Source organism: Poecile atricapillus, chromosome 3 (assembly GCF_030490865.1).
Source record: "Poecile atricapillus isolate bPoeAtr1 chromosome 3, bPoeAtr1.hap1, whole genome shotgun sequence".
Classification (NCBI taxonomy): domain Eukaryota; kingdom Metazoa; phylum Chordata; class Aves; order Passeriformes; family Paridae; genus Poecile; species Poecile atricapillus.
Genome location: NC_081251.1, coordinates 115,282,412 through 115,300,092, shown reverse-complemented (window position 1 = coordinate 115,300,092; position 17,681 = coordinate 115,282,412). Strand labels below are relative to the sequence as shown.

The following is a 17,681-nucleotide window of genomic DNA, read 5'->3' as shown; positions in this document are numbered from 1 at the left end:
AATCTAAATTTAAGATTATATTCATTAGGAAGCGGTGTTTCAGCTGCAAAGTCCAACTACCAATCATACTTTTTGCTCTTCTCTGGTTTCAGATGTAATTGGTTTTTTTAAAAGTAATTTTTTAGTATGGAAAGAAGCATGTTGCAATATTTGCTTCTATATTTATTTTGGGGCTTGATGAATAGTGCAATCAGTCCCTGAACTTTTACCCATCATTTTCTATGCCACTGGAGCCTGAAGGAAGGAAGAACGTGAAACACAGCGTCTTCATCTTGTTGTAAACAAAAAAACAACTCTAAACCAGGCTTCAACAGCAGCTGCAGAAGGAGAGGAACCAGGGTCTTCTGCTTCCCCAGAAACCTTCATTTCTGCTTCCATTTTCTTTTAGACCTGATCTCTGCTCAGGATGGACAATTCAGGGCTTTAAAACCAAAACAGACTCCATTATCCTCAAGGCCTCAAATTCCAGGGTTGGAAATGTGCTTTCAGATCAGCACCACCCCTGCCGGGCTGGTTGTAAAAGAAACCTGAAAATTTGGCCTCAACACAAAAAGTGAATTTGCCTTTAGATTTTTACCAAAACCTTCTGACCTCACCCCCATCTTATTTTTTTCCCTTTCCTTTCTTCCCATCCACAAGAACTTCAGGCCTGACGTGCAAAGCCTTGAACATTTAAATTACTTACACATCAACAACATATTGCTAAACACTGCAAAATATTTTTTCCTAATATTTTACAGCCCTTTAATCAAAGATTAAACTGTAAGAACCTGATTTTGCAGGGGTGAAGTATTTTCACCTTCAGGACTTTTTTTGCTATATATTTAGGTTCTGATAAAGCATTCTATGGATTTCAGAGAGCTGAAAATTTTATCCAAGTGGAAAAAATATTAAAAAACCACAGATTTTGAACAATAATTCCCAAAAAATTGAGGAAAATCTCACAAGCACCAAGCATGACAGGGCCCTTTAAAATATATTTAAGTATCCAGAGATGATTAAATGTTTTAAAGCTTGTCCTGTTGATAAAGTATGAAGATTACTTATTCAAATAAGGCTTAAACTCTAACACACTGAGCACTAATGTAATGATCCACAGAGATTTACACCGGAGATCTCCCATTGGTTCTTACAGGAACAAAGGTCATCACCACACTAATTTAAGGTTAGCTACTTATTTACCTAAAACAATTTGATATTATGGCTGTAAATTCTGAAAAATCAGACACAATTTTACCTAGAATTCGACAGAATTATGAAAGATCCAAAGCAAATGGGATTAAGGGTAGATTTCAAACAGATTTTTAAGAGAAAATACCCCCACCCTGCTGTAGCCTGCATGCAATTTCTCCTCTTAAAAATATTAAGACATGACCTGCAGATTACGTGGGGGTTTTCAGTTAATGGTTAGTACTGTTAGATCATTAATAATATTGAAATTTCCAAGGAGCACGGACTAAATTTGGACTATGCCGGTATTTGTGCCGTGCATACCAAAACAAGCCCTTCATTAATATGCTCTGTAGGACTGGAAAAGATCTGCAGTGTCACACGAGCCTTTTCACCTACATAAATTATTTATTTTTGTGCATTGCTCGTATTTACCCATTTTAACCCGCAGTTTTTATAATTCTGCACGTGGCACAAAGATATTCCACATCTTCGACTACATTTCACAGTCAAATAAATACATGCTACAGACACCATTTGCAGAAAACAACCCGCGGCATCTCAAAGGAATAAAATAAGGAAAAAAAGGTGAAAGAATAAATACCCTTATCCTTCCAACTGCTCGGCTGACTGTCCATCTCTCCAGCTGGGATTATCAATTATGCATTCCAAGAGGGGAGAGCTGCGGGAGAAGCGCCCTGCAGCCCAGGGAGGGAACCATGGGCTTCCCCGTGCTCCGCAGTGGTGCTGCACTGGTGCTGCAGGAGCGGGTCAGCTGACGGGGTGTGGAGCTGACGCAGTGCTGGCACCGCACGGCCCCGCTGCGCCCGCCGCGGCCCGGAGCGCCGGCAAGGAGCGCTGGCACGGCGGGAGCGGCTCCGGCCGGCCCCGGGAGAGCGGTCCCGGGAGAGCGGCTCCGGCCGGCCCGGGGAGAGCGGCTCCGGGAGAGCGGCTCCGGCCGGCACGGGGAGAGCGGCTCCGGGAGAGCGGCTCCGGCCGGCCCCGAGCGAGCGGCTCCGAGCGAGCGGCCTCGGCCGGCCCCGAGCGAGCGGCTCCGAGCGAGCGGCCTCGGCCGGCCCGGGGAGAGTGGCTCCCACCGGCCCTGAGCGAGCGGCTCCCGGCAGAGCGGCTCCCACCGGCTCCCACCGAGCGGCTCCCGGCCGGCCCGGCGGCCCCGCTGCACGGACGGCAGGGAGGGCTCCAAAGCCCGGCCGCGCTAAGCGGCTTTTCGCGGCCCGGCTAAAAGTAGTCAGCAGACGAGCTCGAAATAGATTGCTTTTCAAACAGAGGGTCAAAGGCGTTTACAAACCTCCCAGATGTATGGCTTCCCCTCGGGCTTCTGTAAACTAATGTCTGCCTGCTGGAGGACTAACAGAGACATCTTTGTAACACTTCTCCCTTCACAACAAGCAGCGTGAAGGGAAGCAGAAAAGGACCCTTTCTGTGCCTGGGACAAAAGCAGAGGCTCACGGAGAGCACGATTAACCCATTTGCTGGTATCTTTAGTCCTCAGGAGCTGCTCAGCTGCATCTGTTCCTCTTAAGGAAGGATGCAAAAAAAGTTACTCAGCCCTTTACCCAATTCCTCCAAGCAAACACCTTCCCCTTTTTTATTTTACATCAGCATTTTCTGTTTGCACCTGACAATTAACTGTTCCCCTCATTTAAATAAAAACAGGAACCTGACAGTTTACACTACCAACATATGTAAAGTATTGCACAAACAGGAGAGTCAGGAGACTGAATCTGAAAGAGAAGAGCTGTGGGAATCCTGTTGTCATTTTGTTTTCATCTCTGCTGAAAAAACCACAACTTTTCCAGTTTTGATTTTCTTAAGGTCTGGAGCTAACAACAGAACGCTAAAATATTCCCAGGACTGCTCCAAAGCCTCTTAAATGTCACCATTTCTTAAGAACATTCTCACCGTTTTCTTAAGAACAAGAAAAGGGCATTCCCACATTTCCACAAAAATCCTGTAGACCAGGAGGGCTAGAGATCCCAATTCACACCTTAAATAGACAGTTTCACTTTTCATTAGAACAATCTAACATTGAGAAGGATTACCACAAAGAGACCCAAAAGCCCTGGGTTTGACTTCAACTGCTACATAAATTTAAGGCCTCCTTTGACAGCAAGAGCAGTTACATCTCCTTTTAACTTATACAAAGATGTGCATTTCAGCTCCAATTTCAACAGGTAAATCCAAACAAATCCAAAATAGGAAAGAAGTAGGGAGTGTATATCCAAACATCACATTGCAAGTAAATGTGAAAAGTTGCACTGTACAAAAAAAAAAGTACAAAACACATCTGAGAACCTGCTTCTGTCTTCAAGCTGAACTGGAAATCACCAAAACCTGTCAGTCCCCTTCCATATTTGCACTGTCAATAAATTTGCCAAAAACATCGTGTTTGCAAAAGTCTTTCCATTATCAAATTTATAAAGATACCAAATTAAAGCCTCTTAATTTTATATTTACATCCTTTATCTTTTAAAATAGTGCATTTGTGCAACTCTGCCTATGTAGAGTTTGTTGTGGCCACAGCAGAGCAGCTGCACCTCATCTCATCTTCCCATCTCCAGTGTGCCCTCATCACCCTCCAGGAGTTCCTCCAGAGCCTCCTCTTTACTCTCTGCATACTCAGTGTTCACTCTCACCACTCCATGCAAACACCATCATGAAATCCATCTCCTGTTCCAGGCACCAGGGCACCCTACTCTGCACATAAACTGGGCACCAGCAGTGCCAAACCTGTGGAGCAGCTGTTTGCAGCAGGGATATTGCACAGCTGCCTCCAGAGCCTGTTTGAACGCCCAGCACAGAGGAGCTGGCATTATCAGCTCCCCCAGACAAGTCCCACACAATCAGTTCTGGACACGTGGCATGGAACGCCCCAGGCTCCACAGGGCAGGGTGAGTGCTTTACTCACTCACTGCTCACCCTGACAGCAGCACTGCACCTTCCTCAGTGCTGGTGCCTGTCTGGCAAAGGTGGGAACCTGGCCCAAATGCTCCATTTTCTCCCTGATTGTGCCACTCCAAAGGAACTTCTCTCAGCTTTGCTCTTTTAGCAGCCTCAGCAACACAAGTCTCTCAACAGAGGTCATGAGCTCTAATGAAACACAGCAGGGCTGTGTCTTTACTTCAGAAAAATTTCACTCATTTGGTTTGGTTTTTTCCTCATTTCTCCTCCTCCTCCGCAAATTCTCTGCCCTCTGGAACTCTCCATTTATTACTATTTAGCTGATAGCATAAAAGATGACCTGAACAAGCAAAGAATATAAGAATACAATGAGATGAAATTAAATCAAGATATTTTATGTTGAATTAAATTAAATTTTACCAATCTGCTTCTGCAATAAACTCAGAAGCATTCCAAGGCATTTTTTCTCCAGTGAAAAACAACAAACAAACCCAAACACCTCCCATCTGCTGAGTGGCTCCATTTAACTCACTACAAACACAGAAAATAGCAGAAATTCCCCAAATGGGTGCAGCTGGTATCAGGCAGAACTTCCTTTAAGCATCCTTCTGTTACAGCATCACAGGAAGTATTTAATTTCTGCCCTCCATGTTGTGGGAAGAGAAAGATTCAGCATTAGTACCACCCTGTCAAAGCACATTTCCCACCTAAGCTTCACCTTTGTATTTGCCCCCTCAAGAAAATCCAGGAAATGTAAAATATTAATAATCAGCTGCATTTCTTAGTGCCTGTAATGAAAGCAAATAAAGCAGTTAGATTTAATCTGAAGGGAATATCTACAGAGCTGGTGCTCAAACCCACAATGACACAAGGGTATTCTGGGAAACCGAGTGTCTTGATTACTTCTAAATATTGTTGTAATACTCAACATGGACACACTGAGGGATTGAAACCACCAATGTCCATTTTAGTAAGTAACTTTGTTGTGGCCAGAGATTTTGAGTCTATAATTCAATAATATCAATGATATAAAAGCCTCCACATCCCATCAATCAAAAGCAGGTTTGTGGAAAGCATGGGCTTGGGGAGGATTAATGATCTGTATGAGAGAAGAAAGTCTGTGCAACAGAAGGGCTGAGATACGAGAAGTGTATATTTAGCTTTCACCTCTCTTCAGGAGCTGGCAATTTCTCCAGACCTGGATGGATCTCTCCTGTCGGGCTGGCACTGAGGTTCCACCTCGGTGACAAACACTAGATGGCATTAAAGCCCTGTCACACAGGCTGGCCCTAACCCAGGGCTCCCCAGTGCCTGCTGCAGGAACACAGGAACACACAGGAACTCTGAGGTCACAGCACTGACCGAGCTCAGGAATGTGTATGTGAGGTCTGCTGAAGGTGACAGAAACACGGCTATTTGCCCAAAGCCAAATACAGCAGCTACTGAGAAATACAAACTTGGGGACAAACCACCACTGTATTCAAGACAGCAGAAATTGCTGGTGTTACAGGTTACCAGGTTACCCAAGGGTGTGCCAGGCACCATTTAACAAACCTCCTTCTACCCAGGAGGCTCCTCAAAGTTTTCCATTTGCTTCAGTGGAATGGGGAAGTTTAAAAAGTATCTGCAACCTTTTTAGAATACCTGTTAGCTCCCTGCAGCTCACCGGGGCTGTGGGAAGTTACAACACCCTGGCATTTAGGTTAGCTTCCGAAAAATATTAATTTTAAAAATTTATTTTATTTTTTAATTTTTTAATTAATTTTAAAATATTTTTTAAATAAAAATATTAAATTACTGTTAAGTAAGCATTCCACAACCTTGGATTTAAGTGCACCAGTAGGGCAGCTCAGATTAAAGCTTTAACAAGCATCAGTCACACCATCACACCAGCTGAATTCCACGAGTCTTAAGACACAGCAAAATCTATTTCAGTTCCACTGACTGGTAGGGAAAAAAAGCCCCAAAGAACAAAGGTAGACTCAGAAGGCCAAACACATGCACAGATGTACTTGGCCTTGTGATGAACAATCCCTCCTTGTTAGTTCTTCAATGATAGCTCTGAAATTGTGCCTAAGCAGGGTGGTGTTTAAAGCAGACAACTGGTGTCTGTGGCTTGCCTCAGAAGTTCAGTTCTGTATTTTGCAACACAGCAGAGTGTGGAGAAAAATCCAGGAAAAAAAAGGCCCAGTTTTGAGTTGGTAGTCTCATCTATTTAGCTTTGGCATAAAGCAAAAGAATTTTCTTCCCAAACAACACAGCACATCAAAAATGAGAACTGCAGCTGCTCTCCAGAGTGAACACAGCACTGGGAGGCTGCAGCTCCCCAGCCCAGCTCCCAGCACTCTGCTGGGCCCTGTCCCTGCACTGGGCCGTGGATGGGAGAGCCAGGACACTGCTCAGCTCATCCTCTCTGCTCTGGCAGCTTCCCAGGGATGGAAGAGCAGCAGCTGTGTCCTCCCCCGAGCCACAGCCAGGGGCTGCCTGCCCCAGGCAGGGACTTGCCAGCCCCAGTGCAATGATTGAAGACCCTCTGCAAAGGCCTCCCTTTAAAAACAACTAACACAAAAGCTCTTCTATTAAGTGCAGTGTTTTGTTTTTGGGTTTCTTTTTAAGTAGTCTGAGCTCTAAGCAATTAACCCCTTGACATGAAGTCCAAGACACACAGCTGCTCTCTAGACAGTTCTGTCTGCTGGAAGCCTTCACAGAACACACAGACACACTAAGAGTTTCAGCAGTGCAGGTTATCCATTAAGTTTTACCCCAAGGGAAAAGCAAAACTCTGTCCTTTCTGCCTTACCTTTATGTAGAGGAGGTGAGACAGGAAAAATGACAAAGGTAAATATAAAAAACACATCATCTACCTTATTTCCCAAACCTATTTCAATTGCACCAACACTGATGGGCACTTCAACATACACCTGCTATTCCCTTCCAACTCAGGGTATTCTGTAATCCTATTTTATGAACTGTAGGCTGGAGCTACTGCATAAATACAGTACTGCTGCTGAGTCAAACTAACTCCTGCTTTTCTATTTAGAGCACTGTGCTTTCTGCAGTAGCTGTTTTTTTTTTTTGGTGTGATTGCTTCTGGTCAAAGCTTAAGTAGCAGCAGAGTGCTGCAAAATCAGAAAGCAAAGTATTCCCCTAATCTACAAAAAGCTGGAAATGCATGAGGTGTTCAGTTTAGAGAAAAGAATACAACTTCCTGCTACTGTGACTGCACATTACTGTAAGAAAAATTAACTACACTGAAGTGCAAGCCCTTCTTGAAAAGAGAAACAGAAAATAATACCTGTGCTGTGCATAAGCCGATTTTAGTGTTTGCAGAACATTCAAGTTCCTAACGAGCACTTTTCCAGTAACCTGCACACTAAACTCCCTCACATTCACCACTTGCTTTAAACCACCAGCCTTATCTAAGGCAGGCTGGAGATGCACAGGCTCTTTTCCAGATTCCAGGCACATACAGGAGCAGCAGGGGTATTTTCCTGAGTTTTGCAGTCTGATGTCTGAACTGTTAATGAAAAGGAAGAAATGCCTCTTCAAAACATGTGCACACAGCAGGCAGCTGCCCAGATTCAGAGTTTGGGTGGCCACCCCGTGCCCAGCCTGTGGACAGGCACGGAAGGGCCTGCAGTGAGCAGCCACTTATTTCTGCATCGAGCAGAAGAGCTGGAGGAGAAACCTGGAGATGCTGAGTCCACCCCTGATAAACAGAAAAAAGCTACTAAAGCAATCAGAATATGAGAAAGGTACAAGTGCAGGCACCGACATTTTCTGTTACCCTTGGTCTACAGAGAAGTTTACAGAAAGTGATTTTAAAAGAGTAAGTCAAGCTTAAGTTTAGCTAAAGAATTATGCAGACCAGCAAACTGCAAGACAGCATACATGGATTACCTGAAGACTTATTCAGCTTTGCTGAAAATACAGCAGTAGGTTTTTTCTTTTCTTTAACAGAAGCAGCTTCTTTCTCAGCTTCCTTCTCAAAAGCTCCTGGTTTTACTACACTGACTAGCTCTTTTTCAGCAGATAAAGGTGAGGTATCTGTGGCTGGTAAGGACATGGTGGATACTTCAGGCACTTCTCTGTCCACAGCCTCCAAAGACTTTTTCAAGGCATTGGTATCTTCCTCAGCTTTTATTTCTACATTCTTCACAGACAGATCACAGGGCAGCTCTGGGCAAGGCAACTGCCTCTTCTCACCCTGAATCACCTTACTGATGTCTTCACCTTCACCTTTGTGCATTATTTCTCGGTCAGTGGCTTCTGTCACAAATTCAGGAATAGTTTTAGGATGACCTAACATCACAAAGTCTTCTTCCACTGAGACTGGGGAAGACTCCATGGGTGAGAGAGCTTTGTCATCTCCTGTTTTTGGTTCCATAGCAACAGATACATCAGCTGAATAAGCCAAAGCATCCAGCTCTTCCATTTGAAGAGGAATCTTATCTGCCTTGGCTATTATTGGCTCAGATGGTGGAGCAGCAACAATTTTGGAAGAGTCCAGCTCAGGTTGGAATGACTCCAGATAAGGCTTGCCCGTGGCAGCTACTGAATCCACCAGTCCTTCCTCATGTTCTTCATCAGTGGCAATACTCTCAGTGGATTCACTTTTAAAGAGAGATGGATCTTCACTTGCTTCCTCAGCAAAGTCAGATATCATCTGGCTATTAAACAGGCCAGCTTTTCCAAACTGTGGAGACAGGGTTCCATCTAGCTCCTTGTCTTCAGGCACATCCTGAGAAATGCTTTCTGTTACCGGCATCTTTGAATACTCTGTGAAAGATGGAGAAGGAGATTCACCAGAAACTTTTGTTCCCTTAATTAAGTCACATGCAATAGATATATAAGGAGTCTCCAGATCTTCAGGAGTGCTGCTGCTCTCACCATCAGGTTGTTTAAATGCCAGTGTCTCCTTTTCTTCCTGGGCCTGTGTCAGTGGTACCTTCACTGCCTCTTGGTACACAGGAGGTTTTTCAGCCTCTTTTACATTCTCATACTTGGCAGTGGGCATAAATGTTTCTAGTGGGGAAGCTTCCAGCTGCACAGCAGATGCCTCTGCCCCAGCAGCGCCGGTGCTTAGCGGGGCTTCCATAACAATATCCGGCAATATCGGGGATGGAGCAGCTTCCGAGCCCTCGAAGGAGGGGCAGATTTGCGCCGCGGGTTTCAGAGTCTCCTGCGCCGCCTCGGAGGTTTGCACTAAATCAATCTTGGGTTCGTAAGCCAGTTTTGTGCAGGCTGCATCGTGCATCTCGTACGCCTCCTGCACCAGGTCAGGAGTGAGACCCTCGGGCATGTTTGCGGCGCTGTCGGGCGGGACCCCCTGGGCTTTAGCAGGGTCAGCTCCCTGTCCTTCCTGCCCAGCTGCTCCAGCAGCAAAATTACCTTGTTCTGGGCCCGTCTGAGCTTTCAGTTCTGCAATTTTTTTCTCATCGTCTGTTCTATTTTCTGAAGTGCCTTCCTCTAGTGGAGAAAGAGATTTGCCTTTGTTACCACCAGGACTTGGAGGGGAGTCAAATTTAGTACAAGTGATGTAAGTCTGCGAAGGTTCTTTTACAGCTTCTGGGGTGCTGGGGAAGGAGGGCTCTTCAGCACTGCCTTCACTCTCTCTTTCGTAATCCTTCTGCACATTCAGCTTACCCACACCATATTTGTCATCCAAACTGCTCTCCAGCTTGGTGTCTATCTTACTTCCAACATCCTCTCTCATGCTGCTCAGTCCATGACTAGCACCTTTGACTTCCCATATTGGCTCAAATGGTTTGAAGTCTGCATATTCCTCCCTCCTAAGAGGGTCTTCTTTCAGCACCCCTTTTTCACCATGATCGCCACTTCCTCTGTACTTGTCTTTGTTAAAGGAGTCATCTTCCTCGTTTCTTTCAAATAAATCTTGGGGAGATTCTGGAGACATTTTCAGCTGCTGTGCAGGCGTTTTCTCCAGGTTAGGTAATTCTTTAGGGCCCTCTAGCTGTGTTTTTTCTTTAGCTGGAGATAAAATGGCTGCTTCTTCTTTAGCAAATGGGGGCTGTGAGTATTTCATCTCTGAAATGTCTTTATCATTTCCCTCTGCAAGAAAGGGGTTTCTGGCATTTTTCATAGGTTCTTTATAAACCTCACTGGAGCTCTCTTTGTAAGTGCCTCTTGCAGGAAATCCATCTGAGAGGGTACCAAAGGCTGCGTGCTCTTTAAAGGGATCGGCTGAGAGAGGAGAGAAGGAGGGAAGAGAAGGAGCAGGATCAAGCGAGACTGCAGAAAAATCCTCTTGACCAAGCGACTTAGTGTTACCTGGCTGCTCCTGCAAGTCCATAACTTTTTCTGTGACCGTGGATAGAAAGGAAAGTTAGAGAATGCAAGTGCTCTCAAAGTCAGTGCAAACTTTCAACAGGTTCACATGATTTTAGCTACTAAAAGGCTCTTCCAAGGTCTAGCACGGATACTATGAGCCATTAATCACTTAAAGCTATTCTACTTCACTTCTAGGAGAGAAGTGAGCAAGAGACTCAAGAAGCAGCAACTTTATGCAGTGCAAAGATCTCAGTAAAGCTGAAGATGCCAGACAAGTACAGGGGGGCAATATTAACAAAGCCAGAACAGGAGGGTGGCAAAGGGGAGACAGAGAGAGGGGGTGTGTGGATGCTTGGGCATAAACATATTGCACAAATGTGTGCCAGAAAAGTCTTTTTTTGACACATTTTTTTTAAATGGGAATTTGTGGATGGTGTACCCAATAAAAACCACTAAATCAATGCCATAGGTACAAATTTTACTTCTTTAAAATACTGCAGAAAGTTACTATAGATTAAATCTTTCTGCTAAATCAGTAAAGCAACTATGCTCTGATGTGTTAACCTGTTAACAGTATCAACTTCTCTCCTACATCAAGGGTCCAAGAATTCACAGATGGCTCCATCTTGTTTATGAAACAGTTTACCACGTAAACAAATGAATGTGTATTAAAATCTGGAATAGATCAACCGAAAAGTCAAAACTGAAAAATGCGACAGAGGCTATTCTTGGACCCATGCTGACTTTCAGTAGAGGCAGACTAGTGGGAAAGGGTTAATGAGGTCAGAAAGGCAGGAGGTACTCAGACAAAGGGGAGCAGAAAGAACTTGCCTGCAGAGGAGTGCATCAGAGGCGCAGGTGTAGCAGGAAGAGCAAAAAGGGTCTCATCTGAAAAACAAACAAATAACCTCAGCAGAAGGAAGGGCCAGGGTGAAGAGGGGAGAAAGCGCACGAGGAGTCAGTTCCCAATAAACCCAAGGGATCCACAGGCAGCGCCCAAGAGAACCAGGGAACACCATCAGCAGGGCTGGGTGATTCTGAGAGCCGACACCCAGATTTCCCCATTCACAATGGGATCTTTACTGAGGCATCTCCACCCTCCAAGCCAGTGACCAAAGTAGGCTGAGACACACCTTGGCAGCTGCTCTTATTTTCATTCCCTGACCCTGCACACCACTGGGCAGCTACACCTGCCATTGCCAGTGGCACACGGTCCTTACTCAGCTCTCCCCACCCAAGGTGTCCTCACACCCTGCATTTGTGTGAGAGCAGCCCCAACAAACTCAACCAAGCACTGCTCAAAGTTGAGATGACTAAAGCAAGCTCTGAAGGCCCCACAAACACAGCCACACTGGGCCATACCACCTGCTTTATGCCTTTACCCTTCTCCTTTTGGTATCATACAGACAAGCCCCTAGTGGAAGCTTTTATTTTTAAAGTCTTTTTTGGCATGATCCAAGCAGTGTATTTGGCTTTGTTGTGTTTGCTTTAAGCCCAATACCTCCCAAGACAAACCCAGTTCTCCAATTTCCACTCCAAGCTGCAGTATCAGCCACCATGAGGAAACTGGCAAAGCAAAACCAGTTCTTCTCTGGATTTCTGTGTCAGCAGCAGGGTTTTTCCCAGGTCCATCACAGCCTGCTAGCTTTACACTCATGTGAGAATAATACCATTTAGGTAAATTTATTTCATTCTGAGAAGTGCATAAACTTCCAATTGAGGCTGTTAGAGAATATTTGCAATTTACATCAACTGCATTAGCAGAGCAAAAAATTATATTAAAGCACCTAAATCAGATTTTTATTCTCAGTACAGACACCAACAATCTTTAACTATGGTATTTGCCTGGACAAAATCAAGTATTGCAAAAGAGGTGGGGATATTTTTGGCTTGTTTTTTTCACTAATATTAAAAGCAAAGAATAATAGAAGCTATTGATTTGAAAAGATGAAAGGCAAGAAGTGAGAAATATGGTAGTTCAGTAGCACATACATAATAACCCAGTCAGGCAAGGAACTAAAACTAAGCTGTGTTTTGGCACTAAACCACAACTTGTGCAGAAGAAACACCACTTGCAGACATTCATGGCCTGTCTGGTTTGTTCAAGTTAATCCCACCATCAGTGTTCCAAAAATCAAATCTCTTCACCACCTGCATTTCCTGTCACAATCTACAGGCAATTGGGTTTGATTCACAGAATATTTATCTCTTGCTGTATTTTGTGGATTATAAGTATCACCTGAAGATGACAGAACACAGAATAAGAAATAAAGTTGAGTGTAGGACTTGGTATTCAGAAGGGTCCTCAATTCCTGCTGGGCCAAAGGGATTTCTGCTCAGTTTTCTAAAAATTACATTTTTCGATTAAGGACCATATAGAGAGAAACCTCAATTCCAAATTTAGAGCACATTAAAGCAGTGTCACAGTTCAACGGTTGCAAAGCTTTTAAGGACGAAAACCACACTGGAGGACAACTGATGGGCACGTGACAGAGTCACAGAACTGCTCCACCAAGCACCACTACAGGCCCTTTATTTATTCCAGGAGCTGCTTGACTCCACATCCCCTGGCTCACCAGGATCCTTCCCACGAGCAGAGGCTGCTCCTCAGCCCACACCTTTCCTGAAACCACACACTCTCCCTCCTTCAGATCATCCCAGAGCAGCACAGCTCGGATGTACTGGAAGGGTTTTGGGGCAGGAGAAAAAGCAGGATGGCCCTGATGGAGCCAGGGTGTGAACAGAGACCCTGAGAGCCCAACAGAAAAGGGTCTCCCAGGGAAACCAACACCAAGGCAGCAGAGAGGAGGTGCTGGAAATGCAGGAGGAAGGGCAAAGAAACACAGCAGAGTCCACTGGGGGGCAAGGAGGGGAAGGGGAAAACACACAAGTCATCCCTGAAAGGTGCAGCTCCCTTTCTGTCCAAAGGCCAACTGCAATCTCTACCAAAAATTCCACATTTAAAGACTTTTGAATGCTTTCCAGCCCCAGACAGAGAGATTTCACTTTCTGGGGAAGTGCACTGGGTTTAAGAGCACAGACTCTCATTTTTCAGTGTTTACTTAAGACAGCACAAGGCAAAAACTCCTTCTGAGGTCTGGCTTCCATTTACCCAACACAGAACCATAAAATCACTGTGCCAGCCACTGAATTTCCCAGGTTCTCTTAATGGAAGGATATCATGTCCACACCCAACCTTTATTTTCCACACATGGCTGGAGTGTGAAAAGAGATTACATAAAAGCAGTGTTTCCTAACCAGCCAAGGAGAACCACCCACTCTCCCCTCCACCCACATCAGAAAGGCATTTTTCCTGCTGAAAGGAAAAAGATCCAAGGGCTTTTTCCTGCCCTTGGGGGGGCTGTGTAACACCTCCAGGCAAGCAGGGAAAATGGAGTAGGACAACTCCCCATCAGCATCGGTGGAGACTGAACCGCAGCTCTCTGCAGAGTGCAATTGAAGTGACATGGTGAAAGGGATTTTTTCCAGCAGTGACACTGCTGAAGAATCCCCACCTCCCATGTGGAGGTAGAAACCTGTCAGAAACACAGCTCTGTGGGTAAGTAGGACACTTCTAGGATCCATCACCAGGGGTGGCTTCTCCTATTTGCATCTCAGTGGCAGAAATCAGGTGATAAAAACAAACACCCAAACAAGCAACACAACAGAATCAAGTAAAAAAAAAAACAGAATACATCAAGCTCTGAGCAACAATATTGTCAAGCAAAAGTAGATATTCAAAACACCTTAACTGACAAAGTGAGTTTCACCCTAATATATACAGAAAAAAATCTAAGTGGTCTTCTTACAAATCATAACTTTTTACAAATAATAACTAAAACTCCTTCAGTAAGATCAACTCAGTGAACATTTCCATCAGAAGACAAGTTTTGTTTCATGAAACACAGAAGAATGAGATCTCAAAATGAACACAATCTCCATGGAAAAAGTTTTTACCCAAATTCTTTTTCAGCCAAAAATCCATAATAATTCAAGTTAGTAAAGTACTTTCAGCATTGCAGCCAAGATAAAGGCTGACCTCTTATTTATGAGTGGCACCACTTTATATGAGTTACTAAAGCACTCCAATTGATGGCTTTTAAAGAGAGCTTTAGAGACTCAGCCTGACTGCATTCCTGTTTTTAACCAGAAACATTCTGTGAACTTTAAATTGGATTTCTGAAAATGAAATATTCCCTAAAAAAAAACCCCCAAAACTGAAGAACAAATCACCCACAAATAGCCCTGTCACTTCTTTCATTAGCATGGAATCTCATATTTTAAAACTGCATTATGATTTCAGCTAAAACATAACATCCCCCAACAAGAATCAGATTTCAGTTTTGTTTAAAAATAAAGAACCCTGACACCAGCATGACAAAGATGTGTAATTTTAAACCCTCATTTTAATTTTTGCTGATTTCCCACTAACTGCTGATGTCACAAGATCCTGATATTACCAGCATAAAATTTAACATTTAAATACAAAAATTTCAGATAAAAAGTAGAGAAATATAAGGAGATTTCTCACACAACTAATGAACGTTATCTGCAAAGGTTTCCAGAGAAAAGGAGAAAAATGTTTAAAATTAAGTAGTACACTGACAATGCCAAGAAAAGCAATTTATGAGAAAAGAGCCTTTTTTCTTCCCAGAAAACACACTTGCCAAAGGAAAGCAGAGGACTTCAGTCTAGTCAGAGAAAATAAGAACTGAGCCAGAACAATTCCTATCCCTCATCACTGGGTTTGTGTAAGTGAAGGACCCTTCCATCTGCTCCCATGTGCCTCCTTCCAATCTGCAGCAGCAGGACTGGGCTAAAGTGGCTTCATTGTTCTGCTGCTCTCCTTATTTTTGTGTATGAGCTCAGCATTAAAAGAGACAAAACCCACAGAAATACCGAGCAAACTTCACCTGATGCCCAGTTTAGCTTTGGCAGCTTTTTCAGTTTTGCATTAGGCTGTTAGATGGCAGTTTCAGCCTTCAGAGCTTAAAAACCACTTCCTGGATTAGTTTGCTGGAAAATTCGTGCTAGTCTTAAAACAAAATTAGCAAAAATGGAGACTTTAAGAATCCATTTCGCCTTTGCAAGCTTAGGAAACGAGCAAGATACCAAACTAACAGGCCAAGGACTGCTTTTACCTTCCTGACCTCCCACAGTGGGACATTGGGAAAGGCCTTTCCTGTTAACATAAATATTTAACAACAAAGGAAAACAGGGTAAAATTAATACTCCAAGGAATGGCATCTGTGACATGACTCACACATCGTGTTAAAGTTCCATTTGCAGCAACCCCTCTAGGGCAGAGCTGAAAGAGAAATTGTTCTTTCAATGCACCAAGTTGTTCATGTGCCCACAGTGGAGGCTGCCCCAGCAGCACTTCTGTCTCAAGCTGTTTAGCAACACATGTGGCCATTTAAAAGTTAATTATTTCAAGTTCTTGGATGCCTAATTTCCTACTGCAGTACAAAACAAGGGCACACAACTTCACAAGAATTTCCTGAGAAAAGAGGCTGCCTACACAAACTCCATTTAAATCATCTCCTGTTATGATGCGATTGTTCTAAATACGGGATTTCGCCAAATATTTAAACCACTCAAGATTAAGAACTTTAACTATTAATAGAACCTTCACACATCATTAGATCAGGCTGCAGAGCCACAGAAAATAATTAGTTTTTCTCATTTGGCTCCTTTTAGTTACAGGTCTAAGTTTTTACAGAGAAGTTTCCAGTTTAGGAAACTATTTGGAAATTTTGAGAGGAAAGTGTGCAAGCTGCTACGAAAGATGGGAGTTGTTGAAGATTTAAGGGGGTAAAAGGAGCTCCATTTTGGACATCCTGAGGGCTTCTCAGCTGGGATCACAAAAGGAGCAAAGACCTTTGATCATTAACAAGCCCAGCTGTGGGGTTGTTTCAGGCCTCCATGGCAATTACTGCAAAGTGGAATCATGCATCACCTGCAGGGAGAGTTCTGCACTACTCAAAATGCATGAAGAAAACAAGTACAAAAAGAGCATTTTAAATACTCTATTTCTGCAAACAAGTCTCCAGCAAATAACATTTTCTTGTAGTCTAAGCAGAAATCTGTACCCAAACAGGTTTAGGCAAGTTTTTTTCAATATAATTTTTACATGGTCCAGTTTCACAGCTTCTCCTCTTTTAAAATAGCTCCACTTGAGGCACGCTTCCCAGCAACACAGAGGCTGTAAAGCATGGACAGAGGTGAGCTATGTGCTATTTCTTCTTTTGATCAGCTATTTAGTGAAAAGAAAGGCATTTCCAGTCCCTTGCAATAGCCAAGTGCCAAGCAAAGCAGGAGCAGAGGGATCACAAGGAAGAGACATTAGCCCTGGCTCTAGCACAACATTCCCTGTTACAATTCCCAGGCTGCCAAATTAAGAACCCACAAGGAAGATGTTTCTAAAAGGCCATTAAATACTTCAGACACAGCTGCCACTCTCCCCTCACTCTTTTGACCAGCAACACCAGGGACAGGATCCAAAGCATTTCAGAGAGTGAAAATGTTCTGTTCCATAATGCCACTGAGTGTCACCCCATCCCCTTAGAGCAGGGACAGGATTTTATGGGGCATTTTTTGTTAGCAAAACTAAACAAACAAATAAGAAAGTCTCAGGGTTCAGCTCCAAAGTAACTTTTCACTCCTCTCCCACCACATACACACAGAATTCCCAGAAACAAGATGCACGTACCTATCCCAGCCCAGCAATCCGCAGGAGCTCACCAGGAGGAAATGAAATTCTCTCAGGAACAAAGAGAAAACTGTTCTGCTCCTGAGCACGACCCAAAGCTCAGGGAGGAGTAAATGGCACAGCTGAGTACCACACACCTTGGCTGGAGCAGCTCCCCAATCACAGAAATTCTGTTTATTACCCAAAGTAGCATCAGGTGGTGGGCAAAGCCTCCCTTTGTAGAAGTCAGGTGGCCACAATTAACCCCAGCTGTTCACAGCCCACCTCTGATGGCCTGAAATACCCACTCCACAATCACAACTGCATTTAATATAAAAATCAAACCTATTTAATTGCAAAGACAAAGCTTAATTTAGAACAATCTAAAATATGAACGTTCCCAGCTTCAGCATTTGCAGCCACCAATTTATACTGTTTCAAAAGCTTTGATTAAAAAGAAGCAGGAAGAAACAATCTAGCCAAATGCAAACACGTGTGTCCAGCTAGACACAGCTTTAAATCCAACTACTCGCTCTTGGGCAACATTTGTAACCAAAAAAAAAACTTCATAATTCCTCTAAAAGCTAAGTAACTCTTCCTTAAGACC

At 43.8% G+C, this 17,681-nt stretch overlaps 1 protein-coding gene across 3 annotated transcripts in view; it reads right to left on the bottom strand.

Annotated features, from left to right (window-relative positions):
• Nucleotides 1-17,681, bottom strand: part of RTN4 (reticulon 4) — a 41,293-nt gene that overhangs the window by 15,889 nt on the left and 7,723 nt on the right. The window contains exons 2-3 of one of the 3 annotated variants that reach the window (XM_058833963.1): nt 11,215-11,271; nt 7,993-10,413 (exon numbers count right to left, since the gene is read on the bottom strand). The exons of 1 other annotated variant lie outside the window; for it this stretch is intronic. In XM_058833963.1, coding sequence (XP_058689946.1) covers nt 7,993-10,413; nt 11,215-11,271 — 2,478 coding nt within the window. Of the gene's footprint in view, nt 1-1,774; nt 1,987-7,992; nt 10,414-11,214; nt 11,272-17,681 lie in introns of those variants that run through there. One more of the 3 variants, XM_058833965.1, reaches the window with a different exon arrangement.